The 25,070-nt window shown below is 29.4% G+C and overlaps 1 protein-coding gene across 27 annotated transcripts in view; it reads right to left on the bottom strand.

Moving 5' to 3' along the window:
* mical2b (microtubule associated monooxygenase, calponin and LIM domain containing 2b) overlaps positions 1-25,070 on the bottom strand; it is a 135,499-nt gene that overhangs the window by 32,216 nt on the left and 78,213 nt on the right. For 5 of the 27 annotated variants that reach the window (XR_012399942.1, XM_073942246.1, NM_001271913.2 and 2 more), the window contains 5 exon segments: positions 16,658-16,844; positions 16,494-16,558; positions 12,535-12,616; positions 1,282-1,354; positions 125-201 (listed from right to left, as the gene is read on the bottom strand). Coding sequence is in view for 22 of the 27 variants with exons in the window: in XM_073942246.1 (XP_073798347.1) it covers positions 125-201; positions 1,282-1,354; positions 12,535-12,616; positions 16,494-16,558; positions 16,658-16,844 (484 nt within the window). In the remaining 5 variants the exon portion in view is untranslated. 27 annotated transcript variants of the gene reach the window in all.

Below are 25,070 nucleotides of genomic sequence, written 5' to 3'. Positions count from 1 at the left end.
TTAAGACATACTTGATGGATGAATTAAAGGGAAAGGCATTCCAGTGTGGAACTTGAAGCTTTTTATAGTGTCCGAATACATTTTGAAGCCATTAAAATAAACCATTGTGAAATTTTTAACTGACCTTTCTGTAGTGGAGAATCAGGACACGCAGGTGCAGAATCTGCAGGATCTGCCTTTTTAGATGAATCTTTGACTTCACTACACCACAATATGCAGATATAAAAAAGACAGATGATTTGAGCTGCCAAACAAAATCAAACTAAATAAATAAAAAATTGTGATAAATGAGAAATATTCCTATGCCATATTATGATGAATACTTCACATGTTCCTTATTTAAAAATATCACACAATGTCACATAAGTTTAATATTATAATTAAATTATATTTTATTACATATATTTATCGTAGATTTATTTTAGTTATTTGATTGTTTTTATTGTTTGATTTAAACTAATTCCCTGTTATCGATATCAATTGCAATAACATTAATACAATTAGTAGTATTTTTCTATAACATATTATTATTTTATACATAAACAATATTTATTTTATAATTTATCAACAATAAAGTTAATATGTGTTATTATTCTCTTCATTTATACAACATCAATATAGGTTAGATGCTTTTATTTATAATAAAAGTTTTATAATAATAATAATTATTATTAAATATTATTATAATACTTAATTATAATTTTTTTAAATCGAATTTATTTTATAATGGTAATAATTATAAATATAAATAATAAGATGGATATCAAAACTAGCAATTTAAACGACTATTAAAATACATTTAACTTTGTATCTATACAATTTTAAATTTTTATATATGACATAATATATATTATATATAAAATTAACATTTATTGTCTGATTTATTTACTATAAAGTATATTTTGTTCTCTTCATTTATCCAACATCAATATAGGTTAGATATTTTTATTTTGATTTAATAATTAATTTAATAATAATAATAATAATAATAATAATAAACAATTAACTATTATAAAACTTAATTATGATATACATTTAAAAATATATTTTATAATAGTAATGATAATAATATAAATAACAAGATTGACATTACAACTAATATTTTAAACAACTATTATAATACATTTAATTTAGTATTATTTACTACATCTTTAGAAATGTCTGTTCTAGATAAAGTTGATACAGTGACAGTACAAACAGTACTTCTGAATCTCACACATCGATGGCACTCCTGATTGGAAATGTTTATATTGCAGCCAGTGTGATCACATGCAGACCAACCTGACACTGATGATCTCTTTGGAGTCTGGGAGCGTCTGCAGATCCTGCTGAGTGCTGGAGTCGAACTCTCCTCCTGAATATATACAGTACACACACTAATGATGAACACTGAACACACTGCCTGTGCTCAATAATCACCTGCACATCAGCAATAAAAATAATAATTATAATGATGATAAAAAAATTAATAGTTGATAATAACAATAATAATTATAAACAGGTCATTTTTATTATTTTATATAAAAATATATTAATTGGCATTTCATCTTATTTTTACTATTTTAAAAGTCACTAAAATTAATTTATTTAATATATTATTATTATTACCACAAAACTACTGATGATTGTTTAGAATTATGAAAACAATTATATTTTATTACCATTATTATTACTACTACTAATTTAATAATTACTAATATTAATATTTAAGTATACTGAAGTATAGGACAACAACATTTCATATTATTATTATTATTATTATTAGTAGTAGTAGTAGTAGTAGTAGTAGTAGTAGTAGTAGTAGTAGAATTATTGTTATTATTATTATTATTATTATTATTATTATTATTATTATTATCATCATCAATACTACTACTACTGCTGCTATTAAAAACAATATTAATTTGGACTAATTTAATAATTACTAAAATTATTTTTATTTTATAATTACTAACATTACTTTATTATCGTCAAAGTACTGCTGATGAGAATTAATAATTATAACAATTATATTTATTATTATCATTACAAAATACAACAATATAAAATATGTCTAATTTAATTACTAATATTAATATTTATATTAATTAGCATTATATTATTCCCCAAAACAACTGATAATTTATAATTCTAAAAACGATAAATCATATTATTATTATTATTTTCATTATTATTATTTCCTAAAGTATGACAACAACATTTTATATTATTATTATTATTAATAATAATAATAATAATAATAATAATAATAATAATAACAATATTAATTTGGAAAATGTATTCATTACTAATATTATTTTTTAATTATGTAAATTTGATTTTATCCTCAAAGTACTGTTAATGACAATTAAAATTTATAACAATTATATTCAATATTAAAATTATGTCGAGTTAAATTACTAATATTATTTATATAAAAATTTTATTATTACGTAAAGTAAATTACAATAAAATTTTATATTATTATTATTATTATTTATTATTATTATTATAATATTAATTTGGACTAGTTTGATAGTTACTAATATTATCTTTTAAATTATATAGATATTTATTATCCTCAAAGTACTGTTGACGACAATTAAAAATTATAACAGTTATATTTATTATTATTACAATATACAACAATATAAGTTATGCCTTATTGAAATACTAATATTATTATTAAATTGTAATATATTATTATTCCCCAAAAACAACTGCTGTTAATTTAAAATAATATTATTAACAACATCAATTATGTCTAATTGAATTACTAATATTAATATTTAAAGTCATATGTATTATTATTACCCAAAAACATAAGATAATAACTTATAATTACAACAATTATAAATTATTATTATTATTATTATTTATTATTATTGATTAATAGTACTATTCCCACCAATTTAATCATTACTTATATTATTATGTTATAATAATAATAATTATTATTATTATTATTATCATTATTATTATTATTATTATTATTACTATTATTATTATTATTATGCACTTATGATTACAATTAACAACAAAAACATTTTATATTATAACTACTAATAGTAGTAGTAGTAGTATTGTATAACAATATAAATTGACTATTGAATTGCCAAGATTAATATTTACAATAATTTTTATTATACACCCACCACTGAATAATATAATTATAGCATATTTATTTTTAATTTATCAAAACAAATCTCCCTTCAAGAGCAAATGTGTCATTTCGAGCTGCTGTGATCTAAAATGTATCAGTCAGTCATGAGTTAATGGTTTCAGTGAAATGGACTGTAGAGGTTGAATTCCTCATTGAATGACAGTGTAAGGTAATAAGCGGACAGTATGCCTGAACAGATGCAGAAATATGGAGTCATTTGGATCTTAAAGAGACATTATAACCTTGAGAGCTGCTCTCCATATGAACGGCTGATTTGATGAGCTATGTTTCTCTTTCACAGAGCGATTCAATACTAAACACACAAGTTAAAGACAGAAAAAGGTCTTTAAAGCGGTCTCGAAAATGAGATTTCATCATTCACCATTCATATTCAAAAACATGCAGGTATTTGCATGTAATGTTAGACTTGAGATTTTCTTTTACTATAATGTTCAAGAGAGAAAACATGTTTTGAAGATCTGAGTCAATTCTTTAAATTTAACCCACAAGCTCTGTTATTTAATACTTAAATAAATAAATGATGATCCCTAATGTGTTGTTGGAGATGTTTTCATCCACTCTGGGGTGATTTTGAGTCTTAATTGGGCCATAACATTTTCTGTGTTTTGGCTAGTGGAATGATTTTTGGTGACAAATCTTATTTTGACACATATTCTGGGTAAACGCTTTACAATTTTACATTCAATGGACAAATTTAATACCCTTTTGTTAGCCAGTGCATAAATATGACCTTTGTTTTTGTTTACTGTAGTTCTAAGAGCTGAGATGTATATTTTGATTTTCTCAGATGGATCAAGGTAAAAGGGCAAAGGTCACTCTCACAGACACACATATATAAACACTTCAATTTGCTGTTATACTCCATTTAACTACGTATACAGCAGTTTAATTTAGTGAATGTTTTCATCCCTGATGCCATATGTATGTGCCTGTATGTTTGGCTTGTGAGTGTGTGCGCTCTCTCTCGCTCTTTGGTTAGAAGAATATTAGATGTATGCAAATGCTAAAGATGTTTTGTTTTTAAATGTTCTATTAGAAGGTCAATTATCAGCTTGTTTTAGGGTTGTTATACAGTATTGCTTACTTCTATTTGGCGCCACTTTATTCTCTTTTCCCCCATTGATAGCATACATTAATTGATTTATTTCCTTTTAAGATTCCAAGTTGTATGTAATCATTTTGCCGTTTAACTTCTTTTCACTTTTGTAAACAAATTCACCTATTTTTGCAGCATTTGATTGTCATTTTGCTATTTTACCCACCAACTCACCACAAACTGAGTCACTTCAAATCTTACCTCTTTAACCCCAAGAGTTAAACTTTAAAGTCATAACAAGTGCACAAGGGTTATTATTTTAAACACATAAATTATATTAAAATGTTAAATCAAACAAACAATATTTATACAGTTAAAGTCAAAATAATTAGCCCCCCTGAATTATTAGCCCGTTTCATTTATCCCCAATTTCTGTTTAACGGAGAGAAGATTTTTTTCAAAACACATTTCTAAACATAATAGTTCTAATAACTCATTTCTAATAACTGATTTATTTGATCTTTGCCATGATGACAACACATAATATTTGACTAGATATTTTTCACCAAGCTTAAGCTTCCATACAGCTTAAGGTAAAATTTAAAGGCTTAACTAGGTTAATTATTCATATGTATATATTCATTGAATATTTTGTGTAATTTAAGGGAAAATATAACAAGCCTTAAAATCTTTATTTTTTAATATAGAAATTGAAAAATATATTATAGAACTGTTAAACCAGAAGTTATTCATATTTATTTGTTTCAATAATCCTTCAATAATTCTTCATTATTGGTATAATTTGGGGAAAATATATTTAGCATTAAAATAAAATAAAATATATTTTATACAAGTGATCATAAGCAATATGTTTATATACAAATAAAAATATATACATAGACGTTATTATAAATTGTATATATACTAAAATATTCTAAAATGTAGCAAAATTATTTTAGTATATACACACACACACACACACACACACACACACAGTTGAAGTCAGAATTATTAGCTCCCCTGAATTATTAGACTGCTTGTTTATTTTTTCCCCGATTTCTGTTTAACGGAGAGGAGATTTTTTTTTCAACACATTTTTAAACATAATAGTTTTAATAACTCATTTCTAATAACTGATTTATTTTATCTTTGCCATGGGGACAGTAAATATTATTTGACTAGATATTTTTCAAGACACTTCTATACAGCTTAAAGCGACATTTAAAGGTTTAACTAGGTTAATTACCTTAAATAGGCAGGTTAGGGTAATTAGGCAAGTTATTGTATAATGATGGTTTGTTCTGTAGACTATCAAGAAAAAATATAGCTTAAAGGGACTAATAAATTGACCCTAAAATAGTGTTTAAAAAATTAAAAACTGCTTTTATTCCAGCCAAAATAAAAAAAAATACTTTTCCCAGAAGAAAAAATATTATCAGACATACTGTGAAAATTTTCTTGCTCTGTTAAACATCAATTGGAAATTATTTTTAAAAAAAAAGCATTGAAGGGGGCTAATAATTCTGACTTCTGACTGTGTGTGTGTGTGTGTGTGTGTGTATATATATATATATATATATATATATATATATATATATAAACCAAGAACATTTTAATAATATAATACTTTTTTATTTATCATCAATATAATTGTCAGTATAATTTGTTTGTATGATTTAAACAAAATACATAAAAAAATATAATATATAAAAAGCTATTTTGACAGTTTGACAAACATTGCAGCTGTTGGACAATGTACTTTTGAGGCTTTTTAAGGCAATGATGTAACAGCTGTTTAGATCAAAACTATGCAGTTAACTTATAAGGATAGTGTCTATTTTTAATATTTATAATTTCAGTGCATCGAAGGCCATTAGCCTGTTATTGAGCAGAGCAAAATGGGTTATTACTCTGCCACAAGATGGCGACAGAGACCGGATAATAAGGTATTATAAAACTCTGCGAAAAATATCAAATTAAAACGGATCAATTCATTGTAAAACTGTTAAGTGACACTTAGTTGATTTCTCTTTTGTATGCTGTTGCGCTGTATTTATCAGACCCCTCTAGTTTTTCACAATTATTTTGTGATTTTTTGCTTTAAAAATGACTGATTTTGTGGCGGTAATTTCCAGAACTTCGCGGACAATTTTGCGATTAAAAATGTTTATAAACGTAAATTATTATATATATATATATTTAGCATATTAGATAGCCTATTATTTTAGGTGTGCAATCTGAAACAATGACAATAACACAATCATTTATCGATTTAACACTCATCATAATACCAGCCATACATGTAAAGCACAAAAAAAGTCCTTCAATTTGGTCACGTCTAGCAGCGGTCACCAATCTCATCTCCTGTCTGTTCCAGTGCTCCGTTTGCTCCAAATTTCTTTTGCAATCTGAAGAGCGTCAAACGCACAAAACGCCCAATTCGAGCCACAAGATGTCTATTTGTCATCTTTGTTATATGACTACATGTAAATCACTCGCACTTTGTCTGCGTCTGCTTACTGCACAAGCTGAAAACTCCCCTGTCCCCCTCCATGTAATGTAATTACTGTGAGAGCGAAGGTAAGGCATCCTTTTCTGAGAGAAACTCAAATACAACATGTGCGCTGCGTTTGCAATGTCTAAAGTCACGTAAAACAATTCATTGCAAACTAAAATAAATATATTTTGATTTATATGGTTTAGAATTTGATGTTTTATGAGATTATTTACAACTTTTTGTTGACTAAGTTGGATTCAGCGATCGCAGAATTGCGAAAAACTAGGGGGTCTGATTCATACCATATTAATTTGGTAGTGATTGTGTTGCTTTGGCTTTTTCTGGATTAATTAAGGTGATCTCCCGATTGCAACAGAGAAATGCTGGGAAATCGCTGTAGACTGATGGCATTTCATGCGGTTCAGCCTTATAAACTTTAAAAATGTGAGCAAAATCACCTGTTTTGTCAACACTTTAGACATTGAGCTAGAGAATCATTCAAATACTATCTCTAAAGTGACGTTGGTGAAGTAGCAACGGTTTCTACTGTTCTGACCAGCTGCAGATGTGAATGAATGGCAGAAGTAGTTACTCATTCAAAAGAATTTTTGACACTCCTTGTTTGATTTTATTTTGATTTTTTTGAATTGTTGTATAAACGCAATATCACACTCGGAGCAGTGTGATATGGATGTATATGGTCACTGGTGGTAAACCAAGGCACAAGGCTGTGCACGTCTTCTACCAGTGCCAATATACAGACATATTGTATTGCTACTCTTGTGAAATTGCTCATATACAATTTGTTAATTTCAATAGATCATAATGATTAAAAATATGATGATCATTTCCTATCATTTATGGTCCTAAAATAAAGAAGTTCAGTCTCCTACAAAAGCAGATAAAAGGACAGGAGAGAAAAGACCCAAAAGAACCAAGTTAAGTGAGAATCTACAAGAATTCTGATCATTTGAAATGGGTCTGATGTATGTACCAAAAACATCACTTTTCCTTTTAGCTTCCAATGCTTTTCGATTGTGGGATGTTTGTGAGTTAAAAAAGTGTGAAAAGTGAAAAACTTCAACAGGAGGGTTATGTTTGTGAAAGGTGGCATTGAGGTCATTTTTAAGACCCAGCTTCTGTGAGAGTTGTGTTACACTTCATATTATTTGCATGGAATTTTTCATCAATTCACTGATGAAAACAAATGTTTAATGGGGTAGCTGAGTGAACCGGCAGACAAAAAGGCAAAAACAAACATTTAAGAGTTAAAAATGGATTTATTTGATGCGTACAGACTTTAATTGTATCATAAATTAAGAGCAACACTGAAATATACAAAGACTAAAATTTACAAAAGCATATCCTCAAAGGACTGTGCAAAGCTAAAGTCTTCTCACACGACGACCTCAGTTTGTTTTTAGGGAAAGGAATGGGATTGAGAGAGAAAAGCAGCCTCTGCAACAGAGACGACGACAAACACGGAGAAAAGTGAAGGTTACTTTACCAGACGTTGTGCACTAAATAAAAAAAGCATGCTGGGATACTCAAGCATGGCAGTGTACTTGTGTTAGTATGTGAGCTTTTTAAATAAACAGAAAAAAATTCATAAAAAATGCGTACTTTCTGTGAAATACAGTGAAGTGCATACATTAGACCCATGCTGCATTCATAAGAGTGAGGTTATTATCTTCATTAAAGAGACAGTTCATGTTAAACATTTTAATTAGATGCTAATTTATTCACCCTCAGGCCATCTGAGATGACTTGTTCTATTTAGTAGTACACTAAAGAAGATTTAAAAGGGTTAGTTCACCTAAAAATTAAAATAATGTTACCTCATCTCGAGACCTTGTAAATCTAGATGAAATCCTGGAGCTCTCTCATCCATAGACAACAAGGGTCTCAAATCGTTCAAAGTCAAGAAAAATACCCCGAAAAAAAACACCCTTGATCATGAATGTGCACAATATTGACCTTATTCTAAAATGCGGAAGTGTGCCTGTTTTCGCGATTGTTTTAGAACTTCCAATTCAGTTGCCTATGGGAGAAATGACTAGGAATAATAAACAGCAGAAAACGGTCAAATTACTTGCTCGACAAACAAATGTTTACATAACTATATAGACCAAGTAGAATAATATCATAAGGAAATATCAGTTTGCAACATCAAACAGCAAAACGAGCAGTTTTTAATGTCTAAAAATGAATGGAAGTGAATGAGACCGGAAGTCTCGAGCCAAAAAGATTGGCAGAAAATGGCTGCACCCACTCGTCGGCGAAGAATAAGGAGAATACTGACACTGCGAACAAGAACATGTTGAATAAAGCTGTTATTTTAGTTTTATGTGGACACAAAAGTATTCTGATTGAACCACTTGGAGAATATGCTGTTTTAAAGATGTTTTTTGGTATTTCTTTATGACTTTGAATAAATTTGGACTATTGTGGTCTATGGAGGATGAGAGAGCTCTAGGATTTCTTCTTAAACACCTTAATTTGTGTTCTCAAGATGAACAAAGGTCTCAGGGGGGTTAAAACGACACAAGGAGCTGTGATTTTTAATATAATTTTTATTTTTGGGTGAACTTAACCTTTAATCTGACATTGTGATTTTGGTAAATTTATAAAAATTAAGTCACTGGCACTTTAAGAGACAAAAAAAAAAACACACATACAGGCAACACAAAATTAATACCTGTAGCTCTTGATGATACATTGAGTTTTTTTATGAAGTGGAATGATCAACCCAAGCAAGAAACTAAATATTATTTACAATATTATTACATTTAATCCACATCAGTGGACACTGGTATTAATTTTATGTATGTAAATGTATTGTTTTTACTCTTTAAATGCCAGCAAGTCATTAACCTGCATTTTATAAACCAGTTTCATCTATTCTATATATAAAAATATTCTTTAAAGTTCTGAAAAAATAGTCACCTTTATCTTGAAATGCCCTGAGGTTGAGTGAATTAACTATTAATTTGATATTTAAAAAAAAAAAAAAAAAAAAACTGAAACTGTCTCTTTAAAGGTGATGCAGTGCGAAGCAAAACAACCTGATCACCTGACCCATGCAGGCCAATCACGTTCCTGCTGTCACGATTCAGCCAATCAGGGCTTGGAGCATTGGAAACTTGAAACAGACTAATGTATGATGTGGGAGAAGGATGGGAAGAATGAAATATGAGGAGAAAGAAGAGAAACAGCACTAAAAATCATAGGCGAATTTTGCAGGAAAACTGTAATTATGCTTGTTCAGTACACTTAAAAACAGAAACAATATTTTAAAGCTTTACACCACACAATTAGCACTAAACATTTAAGTTATCCTAATTACGGTCATCCCAAATGACATTTTGTCCACTTCTATATTACAAATCAATGCAAAATATAATGCATTTTTAATCAGTAAAGCAAATGTTCAAGTTACATATGGATTTGTAACTGGTCCCAAACACAAAACAATAAAGCCTACTATATTTCCTCATGAACAAGATCGTCAAAATGCATTGTAATACTGTTCGGCATTTCCATTGCACACACATGGACAAACCCGTCAGTTTCAGGCAGTTAGGATGAAGCGGCGCAGCCCTTCTCAATAAAGTGCTCTTAGTTGATCTTTGAATCTGATATTTGTCAATCTGATGAATGCTTATGTATTCATCATGTATACGAATGTTTCTTAAACCCTGTAAGCCCATGAAGATGCAACTTAAAGGGACAGTTCACTCAAAAAAAACTATTCTGTCATCATTTACCTTCATATAATTTTCAAAACATTAATTTGCTGAAAAAACAAAGCAAGCACCGTTGACATTTTTAGTTTGAACACAAATACTATACTAATATTTCTGCAGAACATCAAATGTCATGTTTTAGGAAATGTTTCAATCATTATTTTGTGAATGTCTGTGAGGTTTCAACTATTCTTATACAATTGAAGTCATTGGGGTCCAAACTTTTTTACTTCCATAACATGACCAAAAACTCTTTCTATTTTTCATAATTTCATTCAGCACCAAAAGTGCACAAATGTTCGCAGATTTTATACTTTTTTTCCTGAATGTTTCAGCAGTTTTTATACCATGAAGGTCAATGGGGTCTTACAAAATGCTTTAGATTTTTGTTGCATGTACAAAAATCATAATTTTTTGTCTGTGGAACATGAAATGTCTTATTTTAACAAACATTTTGACATATTTCTCCATATCATGATTTTGGCCATTTTTGTACATTCAAAGTCAATGGGGCCCAGAAAAATTAGACCTTATTGCCCTCCATTAATGTTTCTGCAGATTTTATATTTTTCTGAATGTTTTACTTTTTTTATGCAACAAAATTCAATGGGCTCCCACAAAATGCTTTGAATTTTGTCAATGTTTGTATGTAGAGTATAAAACTTGATATTTCACAAAACATTTCAACATATTTGCATATTTGTCCAGATCTTTGGATCATAGTCAATGTTTGTCTGCAGAATAAAAAAATGTCATTTTAATCAATGTTTTAACATATTTGTCCAGATAATAAGAGTCAGTGAGGTTTCAACCGTTTTTATACAATGAAAGTCAATACGGCCCAGAAAAAAACTGCACTTCCATTACATCTCCAAAAACACCTTCCATTTTTCATAATATCAATTAGCTCCAAAAATGCACTCAGCAGTTTTTCTGAATATTTTCATGAACTGTTTTAATACGAAAACGAAACGATAACGAAAGTCAACAGTCCTGAAATAATGCTTTGTGTTTTTTTTTGTACTTTTGTTTGTTTTACTCCAGACAAAAAAAACATTTTATCCATATTTGTTCAGAGTCAGTGAGGTATCAACCAATGTATACAATGTAGGTCAATAGGGTCCAAATTATTTTTTAGATGTCCAAAAATGCTTATTTGGATCCCATTGACTTTCATCATAAATCCAAAAACACTAGTTTGGACCCCAATTACTTTCATTATATGTCCAAAAAACACTAATTTAGACCCCAGTGACATTAATCATATGCTTAAAAAAAACAATATTTTGGACACTTTTTACTTTTATCATATTTTCAAAAGCAATTGTTTGGACCTCATTGACTTTAATCATATATCCAAAAACATTAGTTTGGACCCCCATTTACTTGCATCATATGTCCAAAAACACGCATTTAGACCCTATCAAATTTTATCATATGTTTAAATAAACACTATTTTGGACCCAATTGACTTGAATCATATTTACAAAAACACTCATTTTTGGACCCCATTGACTTCATTGTAAATCCAAAAACACTCATTTGGACCCCATTGACTTCCGTCATACATCCAAAAATACAATTTTTTCAAACTATCATTTTGCTTCTGACACGTGAAAAAAAAAGTCATATTAGCTTAAATCAACATGAAGGCAAGTAAATGACAACTTTCACTTTTGTTGAACTGCCCCTTTAAAACCCTTAAACACAATTCACCTTTATGTATAAACCACTATAAAAAGTACCAAAAAAAAAAAAACCCCTATGCTCTACAGAGTTTAAGCCCCGTTTCTCTGGTAAACGATAAGCAGTCAGTATGGCTGCAGGGACCCACTCATGCTCACTACTGAGGGAGTGATGGCTTCTCTGCTCATCTGACTAGTGACCTCATGCAGGACATAAATGAAGGGTAAACCCAGACTCAGCAGCTCATAGAGGAACATATAGTCCTCCTGCCGCTCTCTGATGTGGTGCCCTACGGCCCGGGACGCCCTGTGCATCCAGCGGGCGAGCCGGCGGGGCGAAGCGAACACAGTGCGGCCCACACGCAGAGGCCAGTGCAGGCTTTTCCTAATAAGGGAAGTCAGGGTACCTGAGGGCTGCCCGCGGGTCCCATCGGTGGATGTGTGGTTCGAGATGGTGATTGATGAGGACCTGATGCCACCGTCCTGTATCTGTGTGATACATGGATGATGATGTAATTAAACAGTGTAACAGTTACAGTACATAAGTGTATATAACACAAAGGGGACTGGCTGCAGGGATGTTCAGACATAGTAATAATCAAACACATTACCGTTATGATTTACAACTACCTTTAAATGATTATTGTTATTAATATTTTCTATAATATATACAGTTATTAGTGTTACATTAAATTACTTACAAATAATCAAACACATTACTGTTATTATTTACAGCTACCTTTAACTTGTTATTGTAATTAATATTTTATATAATCAATACAGTTATTAGTGTTACATGTAATTATTTACAAATAATCAAACACATTACTGTTATTATTTACAGCTACCTTTAAATGACTATTGTTATTAATATTTTATAAAATCAATACAATTGTTAGTGTTACATGTAATTATTTACAAATGATTATACATTTAAAATTTCACGCTACAAAATGCACCACACATTCTCTATCAGAGACAGGTCTGGACTGCAGACAGGCCAGTTTGCATGCGTCAGTTTGTTTTCACCAGCGTTGTTTCGGTTGAACATAGAGAATAATCAATTCTGGGATCCCCACTTTAAATGAATACATTTGCATAAAGTAAATTGTTTCTCAATGCTTTTACTGGAGAAAGTTTTTTTTTTTTTTTGCACCGTCTCCCCGTGCCACCCCAGCAAGATGCCGCCCTGAGCAATCGCCCATACTGCCCATGCCTAAATCCACCACTGGTCTTCGTTGTCACATTTTGCGCTTTAAAATGTGCCACACATTCTCTATTGGAGACAGGTCGGGACGGCAGAAAGGCCAGTCAAATACCTGTATCCTCTTCCTCTGCAGCCAGGGCTTTATTAAAAATACTATACTATAAAAAATACTATAATTAACTAATTATGAATGACATAATTATTTAATATTTTTCTTAATTTTCTTCTTATTATTTCATTCAATCAAGTTTATAATGATTATTAGTCAGAACAATATAACTGACTAATAACTAGTTCATAATTTTAACTGACCTAATACAGGGTATCTGCACATTTTTTAACAGAAAATTTAAGACCTTTTAAGACCTTTTTAAGTCCTCTAAAATGAAAATTTAAGACTTTACCTAAAAAAAAACAGGAAAATGTTCAGTGTGAACACAGAATGATGTGGTGAAGTATGGCGGCAAATCTATGGCGGCAAATCAATGGCAATATAAATCGAGCGTAGCGGTGATGTTTGCGCGCGAGGAGAAGTGAACCGTGAGCAGATTACTTGGTTGACTTGGTTTACTTGTTATCTCTAACGCTATTGGCTACTGTGCCTTTCCGGAAGTTAGCCGGGATTGGACGCAAGTTAAAAGATCATGCCGTTAAATATATATACAATTTGCAAGTCATAATCATAAGAAACTTTCTGAGAACTTTATGAACTTTATGAGGATTCAATCTCGAGAAACAGTCAAATAATATCCAAAATAATGACTTGCATTCTTGTAACATGACTTTCTGAACCCATTTGATTTGTCCGTGCAGCACTTGTCTGGTTTGTTGTATTTTACTTCATTATTAACCACAACAGCAGTGCTCATTATTACACTTGGGGATGATCTTTCTAGGAAATATTGTCTTCAGAAGAGTTTATTTGCGTTTTAGATCTTTATAGATAATTATAATTAATTTATCTTTATAGATAATTGTTAACATTGTTTGTAATATAGATCAGTGTAAAATATATATATCTATATATATTATATATATTTTTTAATCTCATTTTTAGTTAATGATTGAATAACCTGCATATAAAGACTTCAATCAAAAATGATTAGCCCAATTAAACAAAAAATACAGTGACAGACATTCAGATGGGTTTTTATCGCCACCTATTGAGCAACAATTTAATTTCTACAATCTTCGTTTGGCTTTACTCACTATCCATTACATCATTCCACTTCAGAGGCATACAAATACTACTTTCTATACGACAGGCCCACATCTTAAAGGTCACATATGCAGTTGAAGTCAAAATTAGTAGCCCACTTTTTTCTTGTTTTATTTCGGCAAGAATAAAAGCTGTTTTAATTTTTTAAAACCCATTTTAAGGTCCATATTATTACCCTCTTTAACCTATTTATTTTTTTCGAAAGTCTACAGAACAAACCATCGTTATACAATAACTTGCCCAATTACCCTGCCTAGTTAACCTAGTTAAGCCTTTAAATGTCACTTTAAGCTGTATAGAAGTGTCTTGAAGAATATCTAGTCTAATATTATTTACTGTCATCATGGCAAAAATAAAATAAATCAGTTATTAGAAATGAGTTATTAAAACTATAATGTTTAGAAATGTGTTGAAAAAAATCTGCTCTCCGTTAAATAAAAATTAGGATAAAAATAAACAGGGGGCTATTAATTCAGGCGGGCTAATAATTCTGACTTTAACTGTTTAGTGGAATAACAGACTAATGGCAATATATTTACTATAAACCTTTGTACTTTATGCACTGCATGCATGTATAGCCTATTTTGTATACTATTGTCCAGCCAATTTATTCTGACTAGTTCTTCACAGAAAATGAGTCAAGGACAATGAATCTTAGAAAAAAAAAAAGATTTTTGTAAATTTGAACACGTTTAGTTTGAGTTCAGTTTAAATGTAGGTGCTAAACTTCATCAAATGGTTCAAAACACATTTAAAGTCTGAATTATTCGTCCTGATTTAATAGCCCATATATTTTCCCCAATTTCTGTTTAATGGAGAGATCTTTTGCCACATGGTATAACTCTCTCTTTCTCTCCCAAGTAATAAAGTTTGTTACAGAAATATATCTCATTATTTTGATATGTCATTATATGACTTGGTCATGATGGTAAGAATAGGCATTATTATGAGATTAATTATTACAAAAAATATCTCATTATTGAAAGTAAGTCTCCACCTATTATTACTGAGAAAGTAAGTCTATGTTTCACACTGTGACATTATGATAAGATTTCCTATATAATTTTATTTAACGGGGAAACTAGCTTACCTGCGTCCAATCCCGGCTAACTTCTGGAAAGGTAGAGTAGCCAATAGCGTTAGAGATAACAAGAAAACCAAGTCCCGCCCTAGGACTCACAAAAATCTAAACTGTTTCGCGCGAGCAGAGAGAAGAACCAGCGAGCGAGCGGAGAGAACTGATCGCGCGCGCGCTGTAGGCATGACCTCGCTCGCGAGAGCGTACATCGTGCGCACAGATGATAATGTGCACGCGCGGGACTTGTTTTCTCGCGCTGGATCAGTTGAGCGCGCGCGTGAAGATCCCCTGTGCGCTCGCGAGCTGTAATTTTCTCGCATGTAGACCTGTAATCTGCTCACGGTTCACTTCTCCTCACGCGCAAACATCACCGCTGCGCTCGATTTATATTGGCATTGATTTGCCGCCATAAGACGAGTCGGACATGATATTTAAGATCCCACATGAAATTTAAGACCTCCTTATGGAAAATTACAGAATTTAAGACATTTTCAGACCTTAAAAATCGAAAATTTTATTTAAGACATTTTAAGACTTTTTAAGGACCCGCGGGGACCCTGTAATATTAATAATGGTATTATTAGCAACACTAGTATTACTATAACACAAAAATTCTGAATAATAAATTTAATAATAAAAATGCATTTTATAGAAATATAATAACTTTTACTTTGTCATATTTTAAAAATACTGTGTTGACTTAATATAAAACATTTTTATTTTGAAACTGACAGCAAATGAGGTGCACACAAACCTGCTGCTGTTAATAATTAAAATAAGTAATTAGTAAAAGAAGTACAGCACCACGTATAACAAAAAAAGTTCAATTAAATTCAGGTTTAATCAAATATATTAGCATTACCTCTCCTCTTCGATGCCTAGTGCTGGTTTTCCGTTGAGAAAAGTGCATCTTGCAGTAAAAAGTGCCTGGAAGAGCATGAAACAACTGATCAAACTACCTGTCAATGCAGCAGTGCAATAAATGGGTGGTTCTTATAAATAAAGTGCTGAATAAATAAATCAGACCCTGCTGTGAGTCAAATGTGTGAGCTCCGAGCCGCAGTGAGCATCCGCAGATGTGGCAGCGGAAACACTCTCTGTGAAAGAAGAAACCCTCGGCGCTGAGTCTCTCCATGATGTACACACGCTTCTGACAGAACACACAGGTGTCGCTGCCGCCCAGAGATGCTGAAAACTCCTTACGCACGCTCACCTGAAACACACATACACAACACACACATTTAATCACAGAGGCAGAAGCAAAAGACAATCCAAACCATTCAAAAATTAACTATTTGAACAAAAGAGATGCTATGAAGGTAAACTGGAATTGAAATTTGGAACGCAGCAAATTTTCGACTGATGAAAATTATTGGATGAAAATATTGCTTTTTCCATTTCATGCTGGTTGCAATAGAGATAATGTACTGTTGTCATGGCAACGCTGTAAAATTGCCATTCAATTTTACTGTCAATATGTTTTTTTTTTTAATTATTGGGTTGTATTCTGTAAAATCTGTAAAATTAAGTTAAATAAAAAAAAAGTTGTACAAAATTACTTTACATTGTTATTTTTATACATATATTTTAAAAATATATTATATTATATTATATTATATTATATTATATTATATTATAACACACATAATATTTTTGCTTTTTTCAGACAAGTGGATGCAAAAATTTTGGTTTCGGTTTCAGACCAGAATTTTAATTTCAGTGCATGCTTAATTAAAATGAGTAAATATAAATAAATAAATAAATAAATAAGATTAATTTATAAAACATAATTGAAAATAACTGGGAAATTAATTAAAATTAAGAAAAAAAAAAGGATTTCTATTAAATAAATAAACATTTAAACTAATTTAATTAAACATCAACTTTTTTGGTCACTTTCAATTTGCTCAAATCTTTTAATTATTATTATTATTATTACTCCAAACTTAAATAAAAATAACTGCAAAATGAACTTTAAGAGTTAAATTAATATTCAAATTACAAAAAAAAATGATAAAACAAATAAATTCAAATAGAAATAATAAATGGAACTCAATGATTTTTAAACAATTTTTAAAAAATTATTTAATAAATGTAATACTCAATAGTTCACATCAATTTTTAAAATGTAAAAATGTAAAAAAAAAACAATAATTAAAATAAAAATAAATGTAAAGAAACAAAAAGAATAAACACATTTTTTTTAAGTATTGCATAACTTATCAGTCTTGCACAAATCTAGCTAAATACATTTTATAAATCTAATAAATAAAATGGAAACAATTACATTTGCATCAGTCTTCAACTTGCAAAAAATACAGTAAAAAAATTTATATATTTTGCGACATTATAGGGCAAACTTGGTCAATAAAGTAAGTCACTGTGAGTGAGCAGGTCAGTTTCACACAAAAGTCAAACATTTAGTTGATCAGTCAATAAATCGATGCTTTAAAGCCAAAGAGTTAGCTGATAAACACAACAAAGGCTTTGTGCTTTGACATCAAAACACACATTACCAGTCCAGACTCTGCACATCTTCTGGCCTCTGTCTGTAAACAAACACGCTCTTAAATACAGAAAACATCACGACAGCAAAAGAATAGCAAGCAGCTCCAGCTTCTTAACAACCCTTCTGCAAATCACAAGATTCAAACCAGAGCGCTTTATACTGAAAAACAACTAAAGAATAGAGAAAAGCTCCACATCCTGAGGCTGAAACTGCAATATACACTCAGTGTTTGTCTCTGAGTTGCATGAATAAGAACAGCGAGTATTCTCGCACCTTTACTTTACTGATTTCATAAAAGTGTTTTTTTTTTTTTTTTTCAAAGCATCCTGTTTTGCTATGTTCTGTACCTGTTACTTTTTTTTTTAGCACCTCTGGTGAGGTATCAAGTGAGCCGTACCTTTGCCATCAGATTGAATTGTCACTATCAGCATAAGACCAACCGCCTGATTTGTGTGAAATGTTATTTATTTATTTATTTTTTTCATTTTCAGAGAGGGGAAGGATTGGCATAGGACCAGGAGGCGGGAATCGAACTCGCGTCGCCATGAGCACCGGAGCACATGTGTCGACGCACTAACCACTACACCACTGGTGCCTACATGTCACATGTTTGTTAATGTTTATGATAATATCACAGTAATCGAGACAGAAGTATATTGTACCACCCATCTTAAGAAGTACTAGACTGCTATGGATATGAACAGACCAGAGATTTTTAAGTCTTTCTTTTGTTGCAACTTATCAGTTTGTGTCTAGAATTACAAATTCATTTTAAAAACTGTTTTCTCAAAATGAGCCATTAATTGCCACTTCAACAGCTTTTACATTCTCAAGATGTTATAATTTTGTTCATATCTGTATGATGAAAGTTGGTTCATACATAATTTTCTTAAATAAATGTAGCAATTTGCCTAAATATATGTAGCATTTTTCTACAAATACTTTGAATCAAGGAGCGAAATTATTAATTATGCAAAAAACATTAGAACCCCATTGACTTGGGTCTTATACAGTTAAAGTCAGAATTATTAGCCGCCCTGAAATATTAGCCCCCCAGTTGACTTTTTCCCCACTTTCTGTTTGATATTTATTCATTTAAACCCCTTGAGATGTACCATTTCATTTTCAAGGGGGTCCCACAATTAATCACAATCACATAATAATAACACCAAAAGACAAAACAAAACATAACTTACACAACATCCAAAAAACTGGACACAACATAAAAAAGTAGTAGTAGTATAAATACATACGTGTATATAGAAAACTATATACAGATCAGTGAATCAATCACCAAAAAAAAAATAATATCCTCAGGAAAAACAAGTACAATCCAAAATAAATATGATAGCAAAGTTCGCTTAAAGACCTTAAATGATGTAATGGACCGAATGTTTAATGAGAAGATTTTTTTCAACAAATTTCTAAACATAATAGTTTTAATAACTTATTTCTGATAACTGATTTATTTTATCTTTGCCATAATGCCAGTAAATAATATTTGACTAGATATTTTTCAAGACACTTCTATACAGCTTAAAGTGACATTTAAAGGCTTAACTAGGTTAATTAAGTTAACTATGCAGTTTAGGGTAATTAGACAAGTTATTGTATAGCGATGGTTTGTTCTGTAGAGTACTAAAAAATATATAGCTTAAAGGGCCTAATAATTTTTACCTTAAAATGGCTTTAAAAATTTTAAAGCTGCTTTTATTCTAGCCAAAATGAAACAAATAAGACTTAAAAAAATAAAATTTTAAAGGGTGTTTAATAATTTTGATTTCAACTTATGTCCAAAAACACTTTCTATTTTTCATTTTATCTTATACAAGTCAGTCGGGGTCCAACAAAATGTTTTGGATTTTTATTATATGTACAAATACACAATTTCTTCTATCTGCAGAACATAAAACGCCATATTTTAATAAATGTTTCAACATATTTGTCCAGATAATGAGAGATTATTTTTAAATTTTCATTAATCAATTGTGGTATTATGACAACAAATAAGTAAAATGGTTTAGTAACAAGAACTAGCATAATTAGTTACATTTGACTTCTATGTACCTGCAGTATTTTGCCTCCCACAGTTCACCCCCAAAAAAGGAAGAAAATTTTGTCATCATTTACTCACCCTTCACAAACCCAAAAGAAGACATTTTGAAGAATGTTGGAAACCTGTAGCCAGTTTAACCTACTATGGAAGTCAATGGCTACCAGTTTCCAGTATTCTTCAAAAAATTTTCTTTCTCTTACCAGTGAGAGGGTGATAGGATTGTTGGGTCTGTGGTCGGTCTCGTACAAGATGGCCAGAGTCGCAGCTTTAACTCCGATAGCAGATGAGACTTTACCCACTGTTCTCTGAGCAGCAGAATTCAACAGAGGATGGAAATGACGAACACACGGAGAGAAGGGGAAAGACAGGCAGGAATAAGGAAAAAAGTGGAAGATATATATGCAGACTACAGAAAAAGAGAACAGACTGTTTTTAAATCAATAATATACTTGTTTAAAATGATTAAATATCAGTTATTATAATTATTTTTATTATGTTATTAATATTATTTTATTACATTGTTATTATTAGTAGTAGTAGTATTGTGATCACCATTGTAGTTATATTAATAAATAAATTGTTTCCCCCCAAAAATAATTTTATAATAATAATCTGTAAATTTAATGTCTGAATTAAATTTGATTTAATTTATTGATTTAATGAACATTATAATTATTATTACTGTTATTATTATTACTACTTGTATTAACATTACTATTATTATTATTATTATTATTATTATTTATTATTATTATTATTAACACTGTTATTATTAACATTATCATTATTATTACTATTATTATTATTATTAACATTACAATTATTTGTATAATTATTCATATTAACATTGTTATTATTATTATTACTATCAACATTATCGTTATTATTAATATTACTATTATCATTATCATTGCGTAAAATACTGCAAATTGAAACTAATACAGTATAATGCACTTAATATACCTAACAAACTACTACTAATTGTTATATATTTTTATTTTATTATATAAACTATTTGAATAAATGAATTACTTGTTTATAATTATTTTATCATTATTATTATTATTAATATTACAATTATTATCAGAATTCTTTTTTATTATTAACATAACTATTATTATTAAAATTACGATTATTATTACTATTATTTATTATTATTATTATTATTATTATTAGTAGTAGTAGTAGTAGTAGTAGTAACATTATTATCAAGTAAAATACTGTAAATTGAAATGAATACAGTGTAATATATTTAATAAGTACGACTACTAATAATAATTATAATATATCTATTAACTGCATATTATTTTCAGTACTGTTCATATATTTTTTATCATTAGTAGATAAATAACTTTATTATTGTGAGTAAAAATCAGTTGTAGTGTTCATATTATTGCTATATTAGGGAATAAATAAGTAACTTATTATTTTCTTTTTGCATAGAATTTTTGTGAAAAAAACTGACACTAAAATGTTACAATAATCTTAATAATAGAATAGTATCAATATTAATAATTGCGTTTTAATTGCGTTTCTTTAATAATTGACAAGCCTTTTCAAATAATTCAAATATTGTTTGCTCCAAATGTAAATGAGTGAATTGAACTTGAATTTTATGTGTAGAAATATTACTAGTTTTAATCGCCATATCAATTCCCCATGCTTTCCCATTAGCAATAATCAATATATCCCTTATTTATCACAAACAGTGTTGTGCACTCCCAAAGAAAATAATGCTACACTACATATATTAACACATACTTTCCTGAATCGTTTTCCCTGAGACGCTTGTAACAAACGAAACCACTTATGAACTCTAAACACTTCTCCTCTGCCTTCAGTCAGAAATCAATTACATTTCAGAATCCCACAGAACAGGAGTCAAAACAAGTCAGGCTTTTCTGTCATGAGGGGTTGAGGTCAGCGTATTATGATTTTCTTTTTCTCTCCTCTATTGATTGCAGTGAGGACCTGCAGCTGAATACCTGTTTGGAAGGGTCAAGGCGCTCAACACGTCTGATTTCAGTGTGTTTATCAGCCTTCAGATGCGTTTCTGAAGCTTCACTGCACTGCAAACCAATCAAAATGTGCTTTCAGGAATGGTTTCTCAAATAAGGCTTAGTTTATTCAGGCTTAAACAAAGTGATGTGGTGTAAAACTGTGATCAGATGAGGAGCTTTTTTGTTTTTTACCTGTTTGTGTGTGAGTGAAGGAGCAGGAGACAAAAGGCAGGAAAGAGTGGAGGATTCTGGGATAGTTTGAGGAGGAGAGGAAGGAGAAACAGCAGGAGAGCTTTCATCTGTCTGTTTGAGGACATCCAGACCGAATGCACAGAGAGAAAAATACGACTAATAAACAATAGAAATAAGTTGCATGCTAGAGATTATTTACAAATTGGGAGATTACACACAATTTAAGATTATATTATTATTATCATTATTATTATTATTACTAATTAATAATAATAATAATAATAATAATAATAATAATAAACTACCATCACAGTATTACATGGGTTATTTCTTAAAATACAATGTATATATGATGATACTACTATAATACTAATATTCAACAAAAATAATAATTAGCAACTAATAAAAAATACATTAATACAATGAAGTATTATTATTATTATTATTATTATTCATGTTAGTGTAGTTAATACTAAAATATTATTTTATGATGATGATTACTACTATTATTATTATTATTAGAAATGACATTTTATACAAATATTAGAATATCACACAACTTAATTTTATATTATTATTATTATTAACAATACAAAATTGATAAACTACTATCACAGTATTAAATGAGCTATTTCTTAAAAAACTACTAGAATACAAATATAACAAAAAAATAATTAGCAACTAATAAAATAATACATTAATACAAGTATTCTTCTTTTTTATTATTATTACTATTCATGTTTGTGTACTTAACACTAAAAGATTATTATTATTATTATTATTATTATTAGAAATTACATTTAATATAATTATCTGGATATCACACAAACAATTTAATTTTATATTATTATTATTATTAATAATTATTATAATAATTACAATAATGATGATGATGATAATAATCAATGGTACTACTATAATACTAATATTCCACAAAAATAATAACTAGCAACTAATAAAATAATACATTAATACAATGAAAACAAGTATTATTATTAATGTTAGTGTAGTTAATACTATTTAAATATTATGATATTATTATTATTTTGATCATTATTATTAGAGCAAAATTGAACAAAAATTAGCACAGTGTATGCCCGGCTTTATAGATAATCTTTAATTTATAGTGAAAACTATATACAGCATGCAGTGTTACATGATTATATGTTTCAGTTCATGCAGGGGTCTCAAGTCTCACGCATTCACCAGATTTCAACCAGTTCCCATGCCACGCCTTGTATTTATCACACTGATTAGTAGTACACATTATCAAGGAAATAAATAAATCCTGACTGTAATAAAACTGTTACTATAAGTAGTAGTTGAATGCAAATAAAATGTTAAAATAATACTAGATTTTTTCAGTTTCACATTTGAACTATGTTTTGAATGTTTTGCGGTAAAACACAAGGGAACAAATGACAAGCAGAAGCAGCCTACATGCACAGTTGTGTTGACTAATAAGGTAAGACGATAGGGAAAAAGTCACATCATGACATCAGCGGATGTGAACACATATCAACATCCCTCAACCTCACAGTCCTGCATAAAGCATTACACTGCTGAGGTTATTCCAGTCAGAGCACACATGCAGCACTTAAACTGCTAAGAACAGAAAACAGGGTCCCATGATGATCTGGTGCAGTGTGTTTGACCTGAGGTTGAGCAGGGTTGCCGGTGAACAGGCTGCTCAGCTTCTGTGCTCGCTCTTTAATGCTCTTTCTGTTCAACGGCTCTCTTTTCCTCTGCTGAGGATTTCAAGGAAAAAAAAAAGAAGGAAACATGACTGTCTGAATCAATGAGAAAACTGATAATTCCAAGTTTACAGTCGATATAGTCATGCAATGCATGCATAAAAAAAAAAGATCTTTAATGATTTTCAAGAGTTTTTTAGAATTTTTTTTACTTAAACACTAAAACTTTATCATTTTATTAAATATTTTATTTATTTATTATTTTTTATTCTTTTTTAATTTTTTACAGAACAACCCCTTCCCCAATTAACCCCTTACAGATGAGAATATTAAAAATAATAATAACAATGATGACAAAAAAGTATGAAAAAATAATAATACAAAATAAAAGAGCACTGCATCATAAATTCTTTGTGTGACATTATTGTATTACATTATTACTTCAATTAATATTGGTGTTAGGTTAAATAACCTTTAAATGTACTAAATGTGTAAGTAAGTATCTAAATATCTTTTTTCACCTCTTAAAACATTTCAATCCTCATTTGTAGAGATGCAGTCATTCTTTTTCTGTGAAATTTATTCAAATATTTAATGCAAAAAATTGCAGCATAAATAATCAAATTCATATGTTGTCATTTACATTAGAAAATGTAATATATATTTAAATTCATTTCATATATATTTAATATATTTTTATATTTATATATTTAATTTTTTTAAATATGACATATAGTTCTTATTTAAACAATACATTATATTATTATTTAAATATTAGAGAAGGAATCTAAATTATTTTGCAAGCAATAACAGAGCTAGAAATCATAATTATTATTTTTTTATTTCAAGCCTTTTCAAATCTACCAAACTTTTATCATCTTCAAAAAGGTGATAAAAATTTTCAATTTGTTTTATTTTATTTTAAATTAAATGTGTATTTTAGCAAAAATACAATTAATAACACATGTTTGTAGTTTTAAATTGTCAT

This window comes from Danio rerio, chromosome 25 (assembly GCF_049306965.1).
Source record: "Danio rerio strain Tuebingen ecotype United States chromosome 25, GRCz12tu, whole genome shotgun sequence".
Classification (NCBI taxonomy): domain Eukaryota; kingdom Metazoa; phylum Chordata; class Actinopteri; order Cypriniformes; family Danionidae; genus Danio; species Danio rerio.
The sequence above is the reverse complement of the archived record's forward strand: the minus strand, read 5'-3'. Positions and strand labels throughout refer to the sequence as shown.